At 37.9% G+C, this 23,309-nt stretch overlaps 1 protein-coding gene across 2 annotated transcripts in view; it reads right to left on the bottom strand.

The window, feature by feature from the left end:
- Positions 1-1,964: 1,964 nt before the first annotated feature.
- The window catches only part of LOC106595604 (protocadherin-20), a 22,989-nt gene continuing 1,644 nt past the window's right edge, over positions 1,965-23,309 (bottom strand). The window contains exons 2-5 of one of the 2 annotated variants that reach the window (XM_045699598.1): positions 22,875-23,309; positions 21,962-22,155; positions 3,370-3,459; positions 1,965-3,267 (exon numbers count right to left, since the gene is read on the bottom strand). The exon at positions 22,875-23,309 is cut by the window's right edge and continues 910 nt beyond it. In XM_045699598.1, the coding sequence (XP_045555554.1) occupies positions 2,319-3,267; positions 3,370-3,459; positions 21,962-22,155; positions 22,875-23,309 (1,668 nt within the window). In that variant the 3' untranslated portion in view covers positions 1,965-2,318. The remainder of the gene's footprint in view (positions 3,268-3,369; positions 3,460-21,961; positions 22,156-22,874) is intronic. The other variant, XM_045699597.1, reaches the window with a different exon arrangement.

Raw genomic sequence — 23,309 nt, forward strand, 5'->3', positions numbered from 1 at the left:
ATTGGGGATTCATTTAATTTCCCCCCGCTTAAATTCTTATTTATAATCAAAACATTGTCTTTAATTTACATCCTAATATAAAAGGCACGTACCGGTAGGCCGTTTTCATTACAGATGCAGAAAAGCAATATAATATGAAAATAAAGCACTTTTTAATATTCAATCAAGGATTTGTTTTCAGAGACAGACAATGAGCACATGGTTAAGGTAATGACAGGTTCACTGGGAGGTGACTAAGGATGCGTTCCCTATTCCCTATATAGTGCACTACTTTAGACCAGAGCACTATAGAACCCTATTCCCTATAAAGTGCACTACTTTAGACCAGAGCACTATAGAACCCTATTCCCTATATAGTGCACTACTTTAGACCAGAGCACTATAGAACCCTATTCCCTATATAGTGCACTACTTTAGACCAGGGCCCTATAGAACCCTATTCCCTATACAGTGCACTACTTTAGACCAGAGTCCTATTGAACCCTATTCCCTATAGAGTGCACTACTTTAGTCCAGGGCCCTATTGAACCCTATTCCCTATATAGTGCACTACTTTTGACCAGAGTCATATAGCACCATATTCCCTATATATAGTGCACTACTATAGACCAGAGCCCTATAGAACCCTATTCCCTATATAGTGCACTACTTTTGATCAGAGCCCTATAGCACCATATTCCCTATATAGTGCACTACTATAGACCAGAGTCCTATAGAATCCTATTCCCTATATATAGTGCACTACTTTAGACCAGGGCCCTATAACACCCTATTCCCTATATAGTGCACTACTTTTGACCAGAGCCCTATGGGCGCTATATAGGGAAATAGGGTGCCATTTGGGATACACAGAAGGAGGCAGGTAGAGGGTTTGTTTGGTGGCCAGGCAAGAAGCAGCCTCTTGAAACTGTATGACAACAAAATACACATTTTAATCTCACACAAAAAATCTAGTAGATTTGAGGAAAATAACAGATTTTAATTGACTTCTGCACTGCACTCTGGGGTCAGCTTTTCCAATGCAATCGAAAGGGTATGAAAAGAACATTGTTATATCAATCAATCAATCAATTAACATTGTTATACACATCAAATGATCCTCACTCCCTTTCCAATGATCCAGACATCATTGTGAAAAAAATATAGAATCTCTCCCATTTAAAAAAAAAAATGTCCACGCATAGTCATAAAATAACATTTGTAAGTTTAAGGAGTCATTTCTTAGGCTTTCATGAATTATTATTATTATTTTTTAATCTTGTCTATTTAAAGATTTTGTTATAAAGTTATAAAACATTTCATATTATCTACAATATATACAGCACATTGGGTCTTTTATTACGTTTTAAAATGATGACGTGTCACAAACGGCGCCCTAATTCCTATATAGTGCACCACCATGGGCCCTGGTTAAAAATAGTGCACTAAATAGGGAAAAGGGTAACATTTGGGATACAGACTACCGTAAATTCCAGACTATAAACCGCAACTTTTTTTCCCAGGCTTTGAACCTCGCGGCTTAAACAATGACCCGGCTAATATATGGATTTTTCCCGCTTTCAATTTTTTTTTTCCAAAAAAACACATTCTGTGACGTGCTCAGTTTTTTGGCGGCATGAAGCTTTCATTAGACCAATGAAATTGCCGAACGGGTTACGGTCAAACAACTTTTTTGTTTACTGTTTAGATTAAATCGAGCGCTCTCAAACTTCCCATCATTCTGATTACGGTAGTCATTTTGTCACCCTCATCATGGCAAAGACATGGAGAAATGCATATGATGCAGCTTTCAAGTTGAAGGCGATTGATCTGGCTGTTGGAAAAGGAAATAGAGCTGCTGCACGGGAGCTTGGTCTTAATGAGTCGATGATAAGACGTTGGAAACAGCAGCGTGAGGAATTGACTCAGTGCAAAAAGACAACTAAAGCTTACTGCTAATTTTTTCTTTTTTGTTACAAGCCGTGTTTCGTTAAAGCCTATTTATTTTTGTTACAAGCCGTGTTTCGTTAAAGCCTATTTATTTTTGTTACAAGCCGTGTTTCGTTAAAGCCTGTGTAAAGTTCATTTGTTTCAATGTACCGGTAGGCACCTGCGGCTTATAGACATGTGCGGCTTATTTATGTTCAAAATAATATATATTTTTTAAATTCAGTGGGTGCGGCTTATATTCAGGTGCGCTTAATAGTCCGGAAATTACGGTATGTCTTTTTGAGGATGAAAATCTACACTTCACAATTCACATTGTTTATAAACAGTTGCAGTGTAACAGTTTTGTATGTTAGAGTCTTTGCCTCAAAGTCTTTGCAATGTCAATGTCATCAAATGTTAGAGATTTCCATCCGCTTTCTATCTACGTCCTGCAAGTCACCGTTCATCTTCAAAGGCATTTCAACCTCTAGTCTTTTCATTTGATGTTTCTTCCATTTCTTCAGTTTCTTGCAGCATATATAAGCAGTCAATGTGACGACGATGCAGAATAGTCCCAGGCAGGTTACTGACAGAGCAATGAGTAGTGGCTGACAGGGGAACACGTCCTCCCTGCCAGGCCTCTCTGTCAGCTTCCCCACGTACCACGGCTTCTCCTCCATCTGGGTCTCAGCTTCCCCGGTGAGAAGACTCTGGATATAGCTCTCATTAGAAACCGTCTCGTTGACAAAGAGGTTGACCAGGACCGTGGAGTGGAGAGGTTCAGGCTGACCGTGATCCGAGACTTTAACCAGTAGGCTATAGAGACCACGGTCACTGAGTTCTCTCTTCAACGTGATGTTCCCTGTGTCCGGGTCGATATCGAACGATCCCGGCTCGCCACCTTTCCTCTTGATGATGCTGTAGGCGATAACAGCGTTCATTCCTGTGTCTTTATCCACGGCGTACACCTCTGTGATGGAGGTCCCTGGTAAGGTGCTAGGTAACACTAGCATGTAGGACTGGTTAGACTGGGGGAACAAGACGATGGGAGGGTTATCGTTTACGTCAAGGAGGAGGACAGTAACCATGGTGAGGCAGGAAAGAGAGGGTTCCCCTCCGTCGACTGCTTCGATCCAGAGGTAGTACGTCCCCTGTTGCTCCCGGTCCAGAGGGGTACGGGCCCTTAGAGCGCCTCGCCCCGTGTCGATCACAAAGATGTCGCTGCCATTGAGGATGGAGAGTGCCACCCAGCCGTTCTCGCCTGCGTCTGCGTCCGTTACCGAGAGAACGCCGATCTCGCCAAACCCCGGGAAATTCTCCGGCACAAAGAATGTGAAGTCTTTATTGATGAAGCGCGGGCTGTTGGGTAAAAATAAAATCAATCAATCAAATCATATCAGAAATAATCAAAACAATCAATTAAATCAGCAGTTATCACAAAGTGTCTGGCCTTTCTCTTACCTGTTGTCATTACGGTCCAGCACAGTGATGACAACTGTAGCTATAGACTCTCTCCTGGGGGTCCCTCGGTCCACCGCCCGAACCATGAACCTGCAGAGGTTACAGTTTAGAGTTTACAAACTTTTATTCAATTGTCTCTTCACAATATTACAACAACAATTAAACAAAACATATTGCAGATATAAAAAAAGACACTATGAACTATGAACATCCATAGGCAGTTATAATGCATTGTGTCATCCATATATCCAGTTCCGCTTTAAAAGACATTCAGCTTATTGAGGCTTTATAAAGCCTTCATAAAGCCTACCTAAGCGCTACATAAATGTGTTACTAAGCATCTATTACCGTACACCATGCTTTATAAAGGGTTCATAGTTGTGACATAACATGTTGTGCTGCAGGATGACACATGATCTGAAGACAATTTATTTTAGGCACATTACAATTACCTTGATAAAAGCCCCAACATAAGGATATTGAAAGTGGCTTTCAACTGAAACCAAGTTACATGTCCCTCAGTACATAAACACACACAGAACAATATAACAAGTACTAACAAGGGGGGATGGACCCAGTCAGGTCTTTATATAACAATATAATATATAACAATATAACAAGTCATACTGTGGGGTGATGGACCCAGTCAGGTCTTTATATAACAATATAACAAGTCATACTGTGGGGTGATGGACACAGTCAGGTCTTTATATAACAATATAACAAATCATACTGTGGGGTGATGAACCCAGTCAGGTCTTTATATAACAATATAACAAGTCATACTGTGGGGTGATGGACCCAGTCAGGTCTTTATATAACAATATAACAAGTCATACTGTGGGGTGATGAACCCAGTCAGGGCTTTATATAACAATATAACAAGTCATACTGTGGGGTGATGGACCCAGTCAGGTCTTTATATAACAATATAACAAGTCATACTGTGGGGTGATGAACCCAGTCAGGTCTTTATATAACAATATAACAAGTCATACTGTGGGGTGATGGAACCAGTCAGGTCTTTATATAACAATATAACAAGTCATACTGTGGGGTGATGAACCCAGTCAGGTCTTTATATAACAATATAATATATAACAATATAACAAGTCATACTGTGGGGTGATGGACCCAGTCAGGTCTTTATATAACAATATAACAAGTCATACTGTGGGGTGATGGACCCAGTCAGGTCTTTATATAACAATATAACAAGTCATACTGTGGGGTGATGGACCCAGTCAGGTCTTTATTAAACAATATAACAAGTCATACTGTGGGGTGATGAACCCAGTCAGGTCTTTATATAACAATATAACAAGTCATACTGTGGGGTGATGAACCCAGTCAGGTCTTTATATAACAATATAATATATAACAATATAACAAGTCATACTATGGGGTGATGAACCCAGTCAGGTCTTTATATAACAATATAACAAGTCATACTGTGGGGTGATGGACGCAGTCAGGTCTTTATATAACAATATAAAAAGTCATACTGTGGGGTGATGAACCCAGTCAGGTCTTTATATAACAATATAACAAGTCATACTGTGGGGTGATGAACACAGTCAGGTCTTTATATAACAATATAATATATAACAATATAACAAGTCATACTGTGGGGTGATGGACCCAGTCAGGTCTTTATATAACAATATAACAAGTCATACTGTGGGGTGATGGACCCAGTCAGGTCTTTATATAACAATATAACAAGTCATACTGTGGGGTGATGGACCCAGTCAGGTCTTTATATAACAATATAACAAGTCATACTGTGGGGTGATGGACCCAGTCAGGTCTTTATATAACAATATAACAAGTCATACTGTGGGGTGATGAACCCAGTCAGGTCTTTATATAACAATATAACAAGTCATACTGTGGGGTGATGGACCCAGTCAGGTCTTTATATAACAATATAATATATAACAATATAACAAGTCATACTGTGGGGTGATGAACCCAGTCAGGTCTTTATATAACAATATAACAAGTCATACTGTGGGGTGATGGACCCAGTCAGGTCTTTATTTAACAATATAACAAGTCATACTGTGGGGTGATGGACCCAGTCAGGTCTTTATATAACAATATAACAAGTCATACTGTGGGGTGATGAACCCAGTCAGGTCTTTATATAACAATATAACAAGTCATACTGTGGGGTGATGGACCCAGTCAGGTCTTTATATAACAATATAACAAGGCATTCTGTGGGGTGATGAACCCAGTCAGGTCTTTATATAACAATATAACAAGTCATACTGTGGGGTGATGAACCCAGTCAGGTCTTTATATAACAATATAACAAGTCATACTGTGGGGTGATGGACCCAGTCAGGTCTTTATATAACAATATAACAAGTCATACTGTGGGGTGATGGACCCAGTCAGGTCTTTATATAACAATATAACAAGTCATACTGTGGGGTGATGGACCCAGTCAGGTCTTTATATAACAATATAACAAGTCACACTGTGGGGTGATGGACCCAGTCAGGTCTTTATATAACAATATAACAAGTCATACTGTGGGGTGATGGACCCAGTCAGGTCTTTATATAACAATATAATATATAACAATATAACAAGTCATACTGTGGGGTGATGGACCCAGTCAGGTCTTTATATAACAATATAATATATAACAATATAACAAGTCATACTGTGGGGTGATGGACCCAGTCAGGTCTTTATATAACAATATAACAAGTCATACTGTGGGGTGATGGACCCAGTCAGGTCTTTATATAACAAGTCATACTGTGGGGTGATGGACCCAGTCAGGTCTTTATATAACAATATCACAAGTCATACTGTGGGGTGATGGACCCAGTCAGGTCTTTATATAACAATATAATATATAACAATATAACAAGTCATACTGTGGGGTGATGGACCCAGTCAGGTCTTTATATAACAATATAACAAGTCATACTGTGGGGTGATGGACCCAGTCAGGCCTTTATATAACAATATAATATATAACAATATAACAAGTCATACTGTGGGGTGATGGACCCAGTCAGGTCTTTATATAACAATATAACAAGTCATACTGTGGGGTGATGGACCCAGTCAGGCCTTTATATAACAATATAATATATAACAATATAACAAGTCATACTGTGGGGTGATGGACCCAGTCAGGTCTTTATATAACAATATAACAAGTCATACTGTGGGGTGATGGACCCAGTCAGGTCTTTATATAACAATATAACAAGTCATACTGTGGGGTGATGAACCCAGTCAGGTCTTTATATAACAATATAATATATAACAATATAACAAGTCATACTGTGGGGTGATGGACCCAGTCAGGTCTTTATATAACAATATAAAAAGTCATACTGTGGGGTGATGGACCCAGTCAGGTCTTTATATAACAATATAACAAGTCATACTGTGGGGTGATGGACCCAGTCAGGTCTTTATATAACAATATAACAAGTCATACTGTGGGGTGATGGACCCAGTCAGGTCTTTATATAACAATATAACAAGTCATACTGTGGGGTGATGGACCCAGTCAGATCTTTATATAACAATATAACAAGTCATACTGTGGGGTGATGGACCCAGTCAGGTCTTTATATAACAATATAACAAGTCATACTGTGGGGTGATGGACCCAGTCAGGTCTTTATATAACAATATAACAAGTCATACTGTGGGGTGATGGACCCAGTCAGGTCTTTATATAACAATATAACAAGTCATACTGTGGGGTGATGGACCCAGTCAGGTCTTTATATAACAATATAATATATAACAATATAACAAGTCATACTGTGGGGTGATGGACCCAGTCAGGTCTTTATATAACAATATAATATATAACAATATAACAAGTCATACTGTGGGGTGATGGACCCAGTCAGGTCTTTATATAACAATATAACAAGTCATACTGTGGGGTGATGGACCCAGTCAGGTCTTTATATAACAATATAACAAGTCATACTGTGGGGTGATGGACCCAGTCAGGTCTTTATATAACAATATAATATATAACAATATAACAAGTCATACTGTGGGGTGATGGACCCAGTCAGGTCTTTATATAACAATATAACAAGTCATACTGTGGGGTAATGGACCCAGTCAGGCCTTTATATAACAATATAATATATAACAATATAACAAGTCATACTGTGGGGTGATGGACCCAGTCAGGTCTTTATATAACAATATAATATATAACAATATAACAAGTCATACTGTGGGGTGATGGACCCAGTCAGGTCTTTATATAACAATATAATATATAACAATATAACAAGTCATACTGTGGGGTGATGGACCCAGTCAGGTCTTTATATAACAATATAACAAGTCATACTGTGGGGTGATGGACCCAGTCAGGCCTTTATATAACAATATAATATATAACAATATAACAAGTCATACTGTGGGGTGATGGACCCAGTCAGGTCTTTATATTACAATATAACAAGTCATACTGTGGGGTGATGGACCCAGTCAGGTCTTTATATAACAATATAACAAGTCATACTGTGGGGTGATGGACCCAGTCAGGTCTTTATATAACAATATAACAAGTCATACTGTGGGGTGATGGACCCAGTCAGGTCTTTATATAACAATATAATATATAACAATATAACAAGTCATACTGTGGGGTGATGGACCCAGTCAGGTCTTTATATAACAATATAACAAGTCATACTGTGGGGTGATGGACCCAGTCAGGTCTTTATATAACAAGTCATACTGTGGGGTGATGGACCCAGTCAGGTCTTTATATAACAATATCACAAGTCATACTGTGGGGTGATGGACCCAGTCAGGTCTTTATATAACAATATAATATATAACAATATAACAAGTCATACTGTGGGGTGATGGACCCAGTCAGGTCTTTATATAACAATATAACAAGTCATACTGTGGGGTGATGGACCCAGTCAGGTCTTTATATAACAGTATAATATATAACAATATAACAAGTCATACTGTGGGGTGATGGACCCAGTCAGGTCTTTATATAACAATATAACAAGTCATACTGTGGGGTGATGGACCCAGTCAGGTCTTTATATAACAATATAACAAGTCATACTGTGGGGTGATGGACCCAGTCAGGTCTTTATATAACAATATAACAAGTCATACTGTGGGGTGATGGACCCAGTCAGGTCTTTATATAACAATATAATATATAACAATATAACAAGTCATACTGTGGGGTGATGGACCCAGTCAGGTCTTTATATAACAATATAACAAGTCATACTGTGGGGTGATGGACCCGGTCAGGTCTTTATATAACAATATAACAAGTCATACTGTGGGGTGATGGACCCAGTCAGGTCTTTATATAACAATATAACAAGTCATACTGTGGGGTGATGGACCCAGTCAGGTCTTTATATAACAATATAACAAGTCACACTGTGGGGTGATGGACCCAGTCAGGTCTTTATATAACAATATCACAAGTCATACTGTGGGGTGATGGACCCAGTCAGGTCTTTATATAACAATATAATATATAACAATATAACAAGTCATACTGTGGGGTGATGGACCCAGTCAGGTCTTTATATAACAATATAATATATAACAATATAACAAGTCATACTGTGGGGTGATGGACCCAGTCAGGTCTTTATATAACAATATAACAAGTCATACTGTGGGGTGATGGACCCAGTCAGGTCTTTATATAACAAGTCATACTGTGGGGTGATGGACCCAGTCAGGTCTTTATATAACAATATCACAAGTCATACTGTGGGGTGATGGACCCAGTCAGGTCTTTATATAACAATATAATATATAACAATATAACAAGTCATACTGTGGGGTGATGGACCCAGTCAGGTCTTTATATAACAATATAACAAGTCATACTGTGGGGTGATGGACCCAGTCAGGCCTTTATATAACAGTATAATATATAACAATATAACAAGTCATACTGTGGGGTGATGGACCCAGTCAGGTCTTTATATAACAATATAACAAGTCATACTGTGGGGTGATGGACCCAGTCAGGTCTTTATATAACAATATAACAAGTCATACTGTGGGGTGATGGACCCAGTCAGGTCTTTATATAACAATATAACAAGTCATACTGTGGGGTGATGGACCCAGTCAGGTCTTTATATAACAATATAATATATAACAATATAACAAGTCATACTGTGGGGTGATGGACCCAGTCAGGTCTTTATATAACAATATAACAAGTCATACTGTGGGGTGATGGACCCAGTCAGGTCTTTATATAACAATATAACAAGTCATTCTGTGGGGTGATGGACCCAGTCAGGTCTTTATATAACAATATAACAAGTCATACTGTGGGGTGATGGACCCAGTCAGGTCTTTATATAACAATATAACAAGTCATACTGTGGGGTGATGGACCCGGTCAGGTCTTTATATAACAATATAACAAGTCACACTGTGGGGTGATGGACCCAGTCAGGTCTTTATATAACAATATAACAAGTCATACTGTGGGGTGATGGACCCAGTCAGGTCTTTATATAACAATATAATATATAACAATATAACAAGTCATACTGTGGGGTGATGGACCCAGTCAGGTCTTTATATAACAATATAATATATAACAATATAACAAGTCATACTGTGGGGTGATGGACCCAGTCAGGTCTTTATATAACAATATAACAAGTCATACTGTGGGGTGATGGACCCAGTCAGGTCTTTATATAACAAGTCATACTGTGGGGTGATGGACCCAGTCAGGTCTTTATATAACAATATCACAAGTCATACTGTGGGGTGATGGACCCAGTCAGGTCTTTATATAACAATATAATATATAACAATATAACAAGTCATACTGTGGGGTGATGGACCCAGTCAGGTCTTTATATAACAATATAACAAGTCATACTGTGGGGTGATGGACCCAGTCAGGCCTTTATATAACAATATAATATATAACAATATAACAAGTCATACTGTGGGGTGATGGACCCAGTCAGGTCTTTATATAACAATATAACAAGTCATACTGTGGGGTGATGGACCCAGTCAGGCCTTTATATAACAATATAATATATAACAATATAACAAGTCATACTGTGGGGTGATGGACCCAGTCAGGTCTTTATATAACAATATAACAAGTCATACTGTGGGGTGATGGACCCAGTCAGGTCTTTATATAACAATATAACAAGTCATACTGTGGGGTGATGAACCCAGTCAGGTCTTTATATAACAATATAATATATAACAATATAACAAGTCATACTGTGGGGTGATGGACCCAGTCAGGTCTTTATATAACAATATAAAAAGTCATACTGTGGGGTGATGGACCCAGTCAGGTCTATATATAACAATATAACAAGTCATACTGTGGGGTGATGGACCCAGTCAGGTCTTTATATAACAATATAACAAGTCATACTGTGGGGTGATGGACCCAGTCAGGTCTTTATATAACAATATAACAAGTCATACTGTGGGGTGATGGACCCAGTCAGATCTTTATATAACAATATAACAAGTCATACTGTGGGGTGATGGACCCAGTCAGGTCTTTATATAACAATATAACAAGTCATACTGTGGGGTGATGGACCCAGTCAGGTCTTTATATAACAATATAACAAGTCATACTGTGGGGTGATGGACCCAGTCAGGTCTTTATATAACAATATAACAAGTCATACTGTGGGGTGATGGACCCAGTCAGGTCTTTATATAACAATATAATATATAACAATATAACAAGTCATACTGTGGGGTGATGGACCCAGTCAGGTCTTTATATAACAATATAATATATAACAATATAACAAGTCATACTGTGGGGTGATGGACCCAGTCAGGTCTTTATATAACAATATAACAAGTCATACTGTGGGGTGATGGCCCCAGTCAGGTCTTTATATAACAATATAACAAGTCATACTGTGGGGTGATGGACCCAGTCAGGTCTTTATATAACAATATAATATATAACAATATAACAAGTCATACTGTGGGGTGATGGACCCAGTCAGGTCTTTATATAACAATATAACAAGTCATACTGTGGGGTAATGGACCCAGTTAGGCCTTTATATAACAATATAATATATAACAATATAACAAGTCATACTGTGGGGTGATGGACCCAGTCAGGTCTTTATATTACAATATAACAAGTCATACTGTGGGGTGATGGACCCAGTCAGGTCTTTATATAACAATATAACAAGTCATACTGTGGGGTGATGGACCCAGTCAGGTCTTTATATAACAATATAACAAGTCATACTGTGGGGTGATGGACCCAGTCAGGTCTTTATATAACAATATAATATATAACAATATAACAAGTCATACTGTGGGGTGATGGACCCAGTCAGGTCTTTATATAACAATATAACAAGTCATACTGTGGGGTGATGGACCCAGTCAGGTCTTTATATAACAAGTCATACTGTGGGGTGATGGACCCAGTCAGGTCTTTATATAACAATATCACAAGTCATACTGTGGGGTGATGGACCCAGTCAGGTCTTTATATAACAATATAATATATAACAATATAACAAGTCATACTGTGGGGTGATGGACCCAGTCAGGTCTTTATATAACAATATAACAAGTCATACTGTGGGGTGATGGACCCAGTCAGGCCTTTATATAACAATATAACAAGTCATACTGTGGGGTGATGGACCCAGTCAGATCTTTATATAACAATATAACAAGTCATACTGTGGGGTGATGGACCCAGTCAGGTCTTTATATAACAATATAACAAGTCATACTGTGGGGTGATGGACCCAGTCAGGTCTTTATATAACAATATAACAAGTCATACTGTGGGGTGATGGACCCAGTCAGGTCTTTATATAACAATATAACAAGTCATACTGTGGGGTGATGGACCCAGTCAGGTCTTTATATAACAATATAATATATAACAATATAACAAGTCATACTGTGGGGTGATGGACCCAGTCAGGTCTTTATATAACAATATAATATATAACAATATAACAAGTCATACTGTGGGGTGATGGACCCAGTCAGGTCTTTATATAACAATATAACAAGTCATACTGTGGGGTGATGGACCCAGTCAGGTCTTTATATAACAATATAACAAGTCATACTGTGGGGTGATGGACCCAGTCAGGTCTTTATATAACAATATAATATATAACAATATAACAAGTCATACTGTGGGGTGATGGACCCAGTCAGGTCTTTATATAACAATATAACAAGTCATACTGTGGGGTAATGGACCCAGTCAGGCCTTTTATATAACAATATAATATATAACAATATAACAAGTCATACTGTGGGGTGATGGACCCAGTCAGGTCTTTATATAACAATATAATATATAACAATATAACAAGTCATACTGTGGGGTGATGGACCCAGTCAGGTCTTTATATAACAATATAATATATAACAATATAACAAGTCATACTGTGGGGTGATGGACCCAGTCAGGTCTTTATATAACAATATAACAAGTCATACTGTGGGGTGATGGACCCAGTCAGGCCTTTATATAACAATATAATATATAACAATATAACAAGTCATACTGTGGGGTGATGGACCCAGTCAGGTCTTTATATTACAATATAACAAGTCATACTGTGGGGTGATGGACCCAGTCAGGTCTTTATATAACAATATAACAAGTCATACTGTGGGGTGATGGACCCAGTCAGGTCTTTATATAACAATATAACAAGTCATACTGTGGGGTGATGGACCCAGTCAGGTCTTTATATAACAATATAATATATAACAATATAACAAGTCATACTGTGGGGTGATGGACCCAGTCAGGTCTTTATATAACAATATAACAAGTCATACTGTGGGGTGATGGACCCAGTCAGGTCTTTATATAACAAGTCATACTGTGGGGTGATGGACCCAGTCAGGTCTTTATATAACAATATCACAAGTCATACTGTGGGGTGATGGACCCAGTCAGGTCTTTATATAACAATATAATATATAACAATATAACAAGTCATACTGTGGGGTGATGGACCCAGTCAGGTCTTTATATAACAATATAACAAGTCATACTGTGGGGTGATGGACCCAGTCAGGTCTTTATATAACAGTATAATATATAACAATATAACAAGTCATACTGTGGGGTGATGGACCCAGTCAGGTCTTTATATAACAATATAACAAGTCATACTGTGGGGTGATGGACCCAGTCAGGTCTTTATATAACAATATAACAAGTCATACTGTGGGGTGATGGACCCAGTCAGGTCTTTATATAACAATATAACAAGTCATACTGTGGGGTGATGGACCCAGTCAGGTCTTTATATAACAATATAATATATAACAATATAACAAGTCATACTGTGGGGTGATGGACCCAGTCAGGTCTTTATATAACAATATAACAAGTCATACTGTGGGGTGATGGACCCAGTCAGGTCTTTATATAACAATATAACAAGTCATTCTGTGGGGTGATGGACCCAGTCAGGTCTTTATATAACAATATAACAAGTCATACTGTGGGGTGATGGACCCAGTCAGGTCTTTATATAACAATATAACAAGTCATACTGTGGGGTGATGGACCCGGTCAGGTCTTTATATAACAATATAACAAGTCATACTGTGGGGTGATGGACCCAGTCAGGTCTTTATATAACAATATAACAAGTCATACTGTGGGGTGATGGACCCAGTCAGGTCTTTATATAACAATATAACAAGTCACACTGTGGGGTGATGGACCCAGTCAGGTCTTTATATAACAATATCACAAGTCATACTGTGGGGTGATGGACCCAGTCAGGTCTTTATATAACAATATAATATATAACAATATAACAAGTCATACTGTGGGGTGATGGACCCAGTCAGGTCTTTATATAACAATATAATATATAACAATATAACAAGTCATACTGTGGGGTGATGGACCCAGTCAGGTCTTTATATAACAATATAACAAGTCATACTGTGGGGTGATGGACCCAGTCAGGTCTTTATATAACAAGTCATACTGTGGGGTGATGGACCCAGTCAGGTCTTTATATAACAATATCACAAGTCATACTGTGGGGTGATGGACCCAGTCAGGTCTTTATATAACAATATAATATATAACAATATAACAAGTCATACTGTGGGGTGATGGACCCAGTCAGGTCTTTATATAACAATATAACAAGTCATACTGTGGGGTGATGGACCCAGTCAGGCCTTTATATAACAGTATAATATATAACAATATAACAAGTCATACTGTGGGGTGATGGACCCAGTCAGGTCTTTATATAACAATATAACAAGTCATACTGTGGGGTGATGGACCCAGTCAGGTCTTTATATAACAATATAACAAGTCATACTGTGGGGTGATGGACCCAGTCAGGTCTTTATATAACAATATAACAAGTCATACTGTGGGGTGATGGACCCAGTCAGGTCTTTATATAACAATATAATATATAACAATATAACAAGTCATACTGTGGGGTGATGGACCCAGTCAGGTCTTTATATAACAATATAACAAGTCATACTGTGGGGTGATGGACCCAGTCAGGTCTTTATATAACAATATAACAAGTCATTCTGTGGGGTGATGGACCCAGTCAGGTCTTTATATAACAATATAACAAGTCATACTGTGGGGTGATGGACCCAGTCAGGTCTTTATATAACAATATAACAAGTCATACTGTGGGGTGATGGACCCGGTCAGGTCTTTATATAACAATATAACAAGTCACACTGTGGGGTGATGGACCCAGTCAGGTCTTTATATAACAATATAACAAGTCATACTGTGGGGTGATGGACCCAGTCAGGTCTTTATATAACAATATAATATATAACAATATAACAAGTCATACTGTGGGGTGATGGACCCAGTCAGGTCTTTATATAACAATATAATATATAACAATATAACAAGTCATACTGTGGGGTGATGGACCCAGTCAGGTCTTTATATAACAATATAACAAGTCATACTGTGGGGTGATGGACCCAGTCAGGTCTTTATATAACAAGTCATACTGTGGGGTGATGGACCCAGTCAGGTCTTTATATAACAATATCACAAGTCATACTGTGGGGTGATGGACCCAGTCAGGTCTTTATATAACAATATAATATATAACAATATAACAAGTCATACTGTGGGGTGATGGACCCAGTCAGGTCTTTATATAACAATATAACAAGTCATACTGTGGGGTGATGGACCCAGTCAGGCCTTTATATAACAATATAATATATAACAATATAACAAGTCATACTGTGGGGTGATGGACCCAGTCAGGTCTTTATATAACAATATAACAAGTCATACTGTGGGGTGATGGACCCAGTCAGGCCTTTATATAACAATATAATATATAACAATATAACAAGTCATACTGTGGGGTGATGGACCCAGTCAGGTCTTTATATAACAATATAACAAGTCATACTGTGGGGTGATGGACCCAGTCAGGTCTTTATATAACAATATAACAAGTCATACTGTGGGGTGATGAACCCAGTCAGGTCTTTATATAACAATATAATATATAACAATATAACAAGTCATACTGTGGGGTGATGGACCCAGTCAGGTCTTTATATAACAATATAAAAAGTCATACTGTGGGGTGATGGACCCAGTCAGGTCTATATATAACAATATAACAAGTCATACTGTGGGGTGATGGACCCAGTCAGGTCTTTATATAACAATATAACAAGTCATACTGTGGGGTGATGGACCCAGTCAGGTCTTTATATAACAATATAACAAGTCATACTGTGGGGTGATGGACCCAGTCAGATCTTTATATAACAATATAACAAGTCATACTGTGGGGTGATGGACCCAGTCAGGTCTTTATATAACAATATAACAAGTCATACTGTGGGGTGATGGACCCAGTCAGGTCTTTATATAACAATATAACAAGTCATACTGTGGGGTGATGGACCCAGTCAGGTCTTTATATAACAATATAACAAGTCATACTGTGGGGTGATGGACCCAGTCAGGTCTTTATATAACAATATAATATATAACAATATAACAAGTCATACTGTGGGGTGATGGACCCAGTCAGGTCTTTATATAACAATATAATATATAACAATATAACAAGTCATACTGTGGGGTGATGGACCCAGTCAGGTCTTTATATAACAATATAACAAGTCATACTGTGGGGTGATGGCCCCAGTCAGGTCTTTATATAACAATATAACAAGTCATACTGTGGGGTGATGGACCCAGTCAGGTCTTTATATAACAATATAATATATAACAATATAACAAGTCATACTGTGGGGTGATGGACCCAGTCAGGTCTTTATATAACAATATAACAAGTCATACTGTGGGGTAATGGACCCAGTTAGGCCTTTATATAACAATATAATATATAACAATATAACAAGTCATACTGTGGGGTGATGGACCCAGTCAGGTCTTTATATTACAATATAACAAGTCATACTGTGGGGTGATGGACCCAGTCAGGTCTTTATATAACAATATAACAAGTCATACTGTGGGGTGATGGACCCAGTCAGGTCTTTATATAACAATATAACAAGTCATACTGTGGGGTGATGGACCCAGTCAGGTCTTTATATAACAATATAATATATAACAATATAACAAGTCATACTGTGGGGTGATGGACCCAGTCAGGTCTTTATATAACAATATAACAAGTCATACTGTGGGGTGATGGACCCAGTCAGGTCTTTATATAACAAGTCATACTGTGGGGTGATGGACCCAGTCAGGTCTTTATATAACAATATCACAAGTCATACTGTGGGGTGATGGACCCAGTCAGGTCTTTATATAACAATATAATATATAACAATATAACAAGTCATACTGTGGGGTGATGGACCCAGTCAGGTCTTTATATAACAATATAACAAGTCATACTGTGGGGTGATGGACCCAGTCAGGCCTTTATATAACAATATAATATATAACAATATAACAAGTCATACTGTGGGGTGATGGACCCAGTCAGGTCTTTATATAACAATATAATATATAACAATATAACAAGTCATACTGTGGGGTGATGGACCCAGTCAGGTCTTTATATAACAATATAAAAAGTCATACTGTGGGGTGATGGACCCAGTCAGGTCTTTATATAACAATATAACAAGTCATACTGTGGGGTGATGGACCCAGTCAGGTCTTTATATAACAATATAACAAGTCATACTGTGGGGTGATGGACCCAGTCAGGTCTTTATATAACAATATAACAAGTCATACTGTGGGGTGATGGACCCAGTCAGATCTTTATATAACAATATAACAAGTCATACTGTGGGGTGATGGACCCAGTCAGGTCTTTATATAACAATATAACAAGTCATACTGTGGGGTGATGGACCCAGTCAGGTCTTTATATAACAATATAACAAGTCATACTGTGGGGTGATGGACCCAGTCAGGTCTTTATATAACAATATAACAAGTCATACTGTGGGGTGATGGACCCAGTCAGGTCTTTATATAACAATATAATATATAACAATATAACAAGTCATACTGTGGGGTGATGGACCCAGTCAGGTCTTTATATAACAATATAATATATAACAATATAACAAGTCATACTGTGGGGTGATGGACCCAGTCAGGTCTTTATATAACAATATAACAAGTCATACTGTGGGGTGATGGACCCAGTCAGGTCTTTATATAACAATATAACAAGTCATACTGTGGGGTGATGGACCCAGTCAGGTCTTTATATAACAATATAATATATAACAATATAACAAGTCATACTGTGGGGTGATGGACCCAGTCAGGTCTTTATATAACAATATAACAAGTCATACTGTGGGGTAATGGACCCAGTCAGGCCTTTATATAACAATATAATTATATAACAATATAACAAGTCATACTGTGGGGTGATGGACCCAGTCAGGTCTTTATATAACAATATAACAAGTCATACTGTGGGGTGATGAACCCAGTCAGGTCTTTATATAACAATATAATATATAACAATATAACAAGTCATACTGTGGGGTGATGGACCCAGTCAGGTCTTTATATAACAATATAATATATAACAATATAACAAGTCATACTGTGGGGTGATGGACCCAGTCAGGTCTTTATATAACAATATAACAAGTCATACTGTGGGGTGATGGACCCAGTCAGGTCTTTATATAACAATATAACAAGTCATACTGTGGGGTGATGGACCCAGTCAGGTCTTTATATAACAATATAATATATAACAATATAACAAGTCATACTGTGGGGTGATGGACCCAGTCAGGTCTTTATATAACAATATAACAAGTCATACTGTGGGGTGATGGACCCAGTCAGGCCTTTATATAACAATATAATATATAACAATATAACAAGTCATACTGTGGGGTGATGGACCCAGTCAGGTCTTTATATAACAATATAACAAGTCATACTGTGGGGTGATGAACCCAGTCAGGTCTTTATATAACAATATAATATATAACAATATAACAAGTCATACTGGGGGGTGATGGACCCAGTCAGGTCTTTATATAACAATATAACAAGTCATACTGTGGGGTGATGGACCCAGTCAGGTCTTTATATAACAATATAACAAGTCATACTGTGGGGTGATGGACCCAGTCAGGTCTTTATATAACAATATAACAAGTCATACTGTGGGGTGATGGACCCAGTCAGGTCTTTATATAACAATATAACAAGTCATACTGTGGGGTGATGGACCCAGTCAGGTCTTTATATAACAATATAACAAGTCATACTGTGGGGTGATGGACCCAGTCAGGTCTTTATATAACAATATAACAAGTCATACTGTGGGGTGATGGACCCAGTCAGGTCTTTATATAACAATATAACAAGTCATACTGTGGGGTGATGGACCCAGTCAGGTCTTTATATAACAATATAACTACTCTCAAAAATCAAAGTTTCTTAGATTTCTCTCAGACCTCAACAGCTGTCCCCTGATATATATATATATTTTTTTCTATTAACAAACATAGTCAGGGAGAAATGGTACAGAGTTTTGATCCACAACATATTTCTTTACCTGTGGAGTTACTCACTAACAACATACCTGAGCAGTCACTGCCTACAGGTAGGAATACAGCCGGACATGTAAGGCGAGCCGGCATACCCTCCAGGTTCTGGTAGACGGTCCTATCGGCCCCCCTCCGTCTGCCTGGCTACTATCGAACGTCCGATCACTCAGGAATAAAATGGATGGAAGCCCTGCTTTTGATATGAACTAAGAGAGATTACGTGGAACGCTCCTACGTCTGCCTGACTGAGACATGACCGGACCAAACTGTTTCCGGACTACGCTGAATCCCCCCCCCCCCCCCCCCATCCACCGAGCCCGACAGGTCAGTCAAGTTGTCTCTAAAATCAAGAGATGGTGGTATTTGCTTCATGATTAATCAGTGCCTGTTTATCAACTTTACAGTACTACATCAATCATGCTCCCTCACCTTGAATTCCTATCTTTTGCACTTTATGGACTTATGGACTTTATGGCTTGTTGATATTACATTTATGAATTGTGGTGATTCTATTCTAGCTGCTTGTACTAACTCATGAATGTAAACTTGTATATGTTAAATGAATGTAAACTTGTATATGTTAAATAAATGTAAACTTGTATATGTTAAATGAATGTAAACTTGTATATGTTAAATGAATGTAAACTTGTATATGTTAAATAAATGTAAACTTGTATATGTTAAATAAATGTAAACTTGTATATGTTAAATGAATGTAAACTTGTATATGTTAAATGAATGTAAACTTGTATATGTTAAATGAAAGTAAACTTGTATATGTTAAATAAATGTAAACTTGTATATGTTAAATGAATGTAAACTTGTATATGTTAAATGAATGTAAACTTGTATATGTTAAATGAATGTAGGTGAATGTTTGTTGTATGAGGTGAGGCTGAGGTGTATATATAATAATCATCAACCTTCAGAGATACCATGCTGTCCTGTAAATACATACCACCAACCTTCAGAGATACCATGCTGTCCTGTAAATACATACCACCAACCTTCAGAGATACCAGGCTGTCCTGTAAATACATACCACTCCACCAACCTTCAGAGATACCATGCTGTACCGTAAATACATACCACCAACCTTCAGAGATACCATGCTGTCCTGTAAATACATACCACCGACCTTCAGAGATACCATGCTGTACCGTAAATAAATACCACCAACCTTCAGAGATACCATTCTGTACCTTAAATACATACCACCAACCTTCACCTTCAGAGATACCATGCTGTACCGTAAATACATACCACCAACCTTCAGAGATACCATGCTGTCCTGTAAATACATACCACCAACCTTCAGAGATACCATGCTGTCCTGTAAATACATACCACCAACCTTCAGAGATACCATGCTGTCCTGTAAATACATACCACCAACCTTCAGAGATACCAGGCTGTCCTGTAAATACATACCACTCCACCGACCTTCAGAGATACCATGCTGTACCGTAAATAGATACCACCGACCTTCAGAGATACCATGCTGTCCTGTAAATACATACCACCAACCTTCAGAGATACCATGCTGTACCGTAAATACATACCACCAACCTTCAGAGATACCATGCTGTACCGTAAATACATACCACCGACCTTCAGAGATACCATGCTGTCCTGTAAATACATACCACCAACCTTCAGAGATACCAGGCTGTCCTGTAAATACATACCACCAACCTTCAGAGATACCATGCTGTCCTGTAAATACATACCACCAACCTTCAGAGATACCATGCTGTCCTGTAAATACATACCACCAACCTTGGTTTTAGGGCAATATAGTTTATTTTAAAAGCTGTGGGAAAACCAGAAAAAAAGGGGAAATCTGAAACCTGGAAAAGCAAAACCGAGAAAAAGGAGTATGGGGCAAAAACGGAATTAAGCAAAAAATAAATACGGATTGTTTTTGGTGTAGAACTGCACTTTAGAGTGTGTGATCCTGCAGCACAGCATTATGGGGAAAGTTGAGATCAGGTTCAATATTGGCTGTGCACCCAAGAGGGAAAGAGGTTGGGCTATCCTACAAAGGGTTTAGAGTAATATAATACATGCCATTTATCCAAAGCCATTTGCAGTCATGCGTGAATACATTTTTACATGGGTGGGAATCTAACCCACCATGCTGGTGTTGAAATTCTCTACTAAGATGCATGATGGGTTATAAATGCTTTGTGAAGACTCAATTTAATATGATTTATAAAGCCTTTATTAAGCAGTGCTAATACCATCCTTTATAAAGAACAGGTTTATGTCATAGTTGACATAGATATATTTCATTCCACCATCTCAATTTAAATGTGTTGTTTTTTGTTTCACTTTTTTATGCGCTTTGAGATTATTTTCTGTAATGAAAAGCGCTATACAAGTTAAACAAGTAAATTATTATTATTAACTATAAACATATATAGGCAATTTATAATGCGTTTTATCCATACAATATCAGTCATAATACGTTACAATACATCATCAATATGCGACAGACCTGTAGGTCTGCTTCTCTTCTCGATCCAGAGATGTGGACACGGTCAGCACACCGGTTAGCCTGTCCAGGAGGAAAATGGAGGGAGCGTCTGACCCCAGCAGGTAGATGACCTCTCCTCTGGCCTCACTGTCCTGGTCTGTGGCCTGGAGCTGGGCCAGGAAGCTGTTGGGAGGGTTATTCTCCTCCACAGAGACCTGAGAATAACAACGACCACCAGGAAACATATAAGTAGGTAAATACTGAAATAAATAAGTAAATAAATAAGTAAATACTGAAATAAGTAAATACTAAAATAAATGTGTAAATACAGAAATAAGTAAATACTAAAATAAATAAGTAAATACCATTATAAATTTGTAAATACTGAAATAAATAAGTAAATACTGAAATAAATAAGTAAATACTGAAATAAATAAGTAAATACTAAAATAAATAGCTAAATACTAAAATAAATGTGTAAATACAGAAATATGTAAATACTGAAATAAATAAGTAAATACTGAAATAAATAAGTAAATAATGAAATAAATAAGTAAATAATAAAATAAAATTGTAAATACTGAAATAAATAAGTAAATACTGAAATAAATAAGTAAATACTAAAATAAATAAGTAAATACTGAAATAAATAAGTAAATACTAAAATAAATAAGGAAATACAGAAATAAGTAAATACTGAAATAAATAAGTAAATAAGTAAATAGTGAAATAAATAAGTGGGTAGACCTTTTTTGTTTTTAATCCTCTATATTTTTCAACCACAAAAAAAAAATCCTATATATTTTATATTATTGTACTGAAATGGCTTAAGAAACTCAATGTACTTTAAATAATATGTTCAGTACATGTCCTAACCCTAACCGTAACCATAAAACATTGAAACACTCATGCGTTCATAAATGTGTTCAGTCACCTCACACAGAGACTGTTTGAAGACAGGCGCGTTGTCGTTTTCATCCTGAACCAGGATCTTAATGAAGGTCTTGATGATGAGACCTCTGGGGTTCCTGAGCACCACAGTCAGCTCATAGTCCTGCCTCTGCTCGTAGTCCAGCGGCTCCGTCGTCTCTAACAGATACTCGTTCTTAAACACTTTGTAAGGTGACAGTCGGAACGGGCCGGATCCTTCCAGCAGGCATTCCGTCCTCTGTCCTCTTTGGTCCGTGTTCTTCACGGTGAAAAACGCGATTGGGGAAAACGGAGGTTCGGACTCTTTCATCGTGACCACACCGTCTTTCTCCGCCGCGATGTAGCGCGGCATAATAACCGGCGGACCAGAAGCTACCCGGATCACGTGCACCGTCACCATGGCAACGGCAGGGATGCACCCAGGCCCGTTGGCGAGGAC

The sequence above is a fragment of the Salmo salar genome, chromosome ssa17 (genome assembly GCF_905237065.1).
Source record: "Salmo salar chromosome ssa17, Ssal_v3.1, whole genome shotgun sequence".
Taxonomy (NCBI): domain Eukaryota; kingdom Metazoa; phylum Chordata; class Actinopteri; order Salmoniformes; family Salmonidae; genus Salmo; species Salmo salar.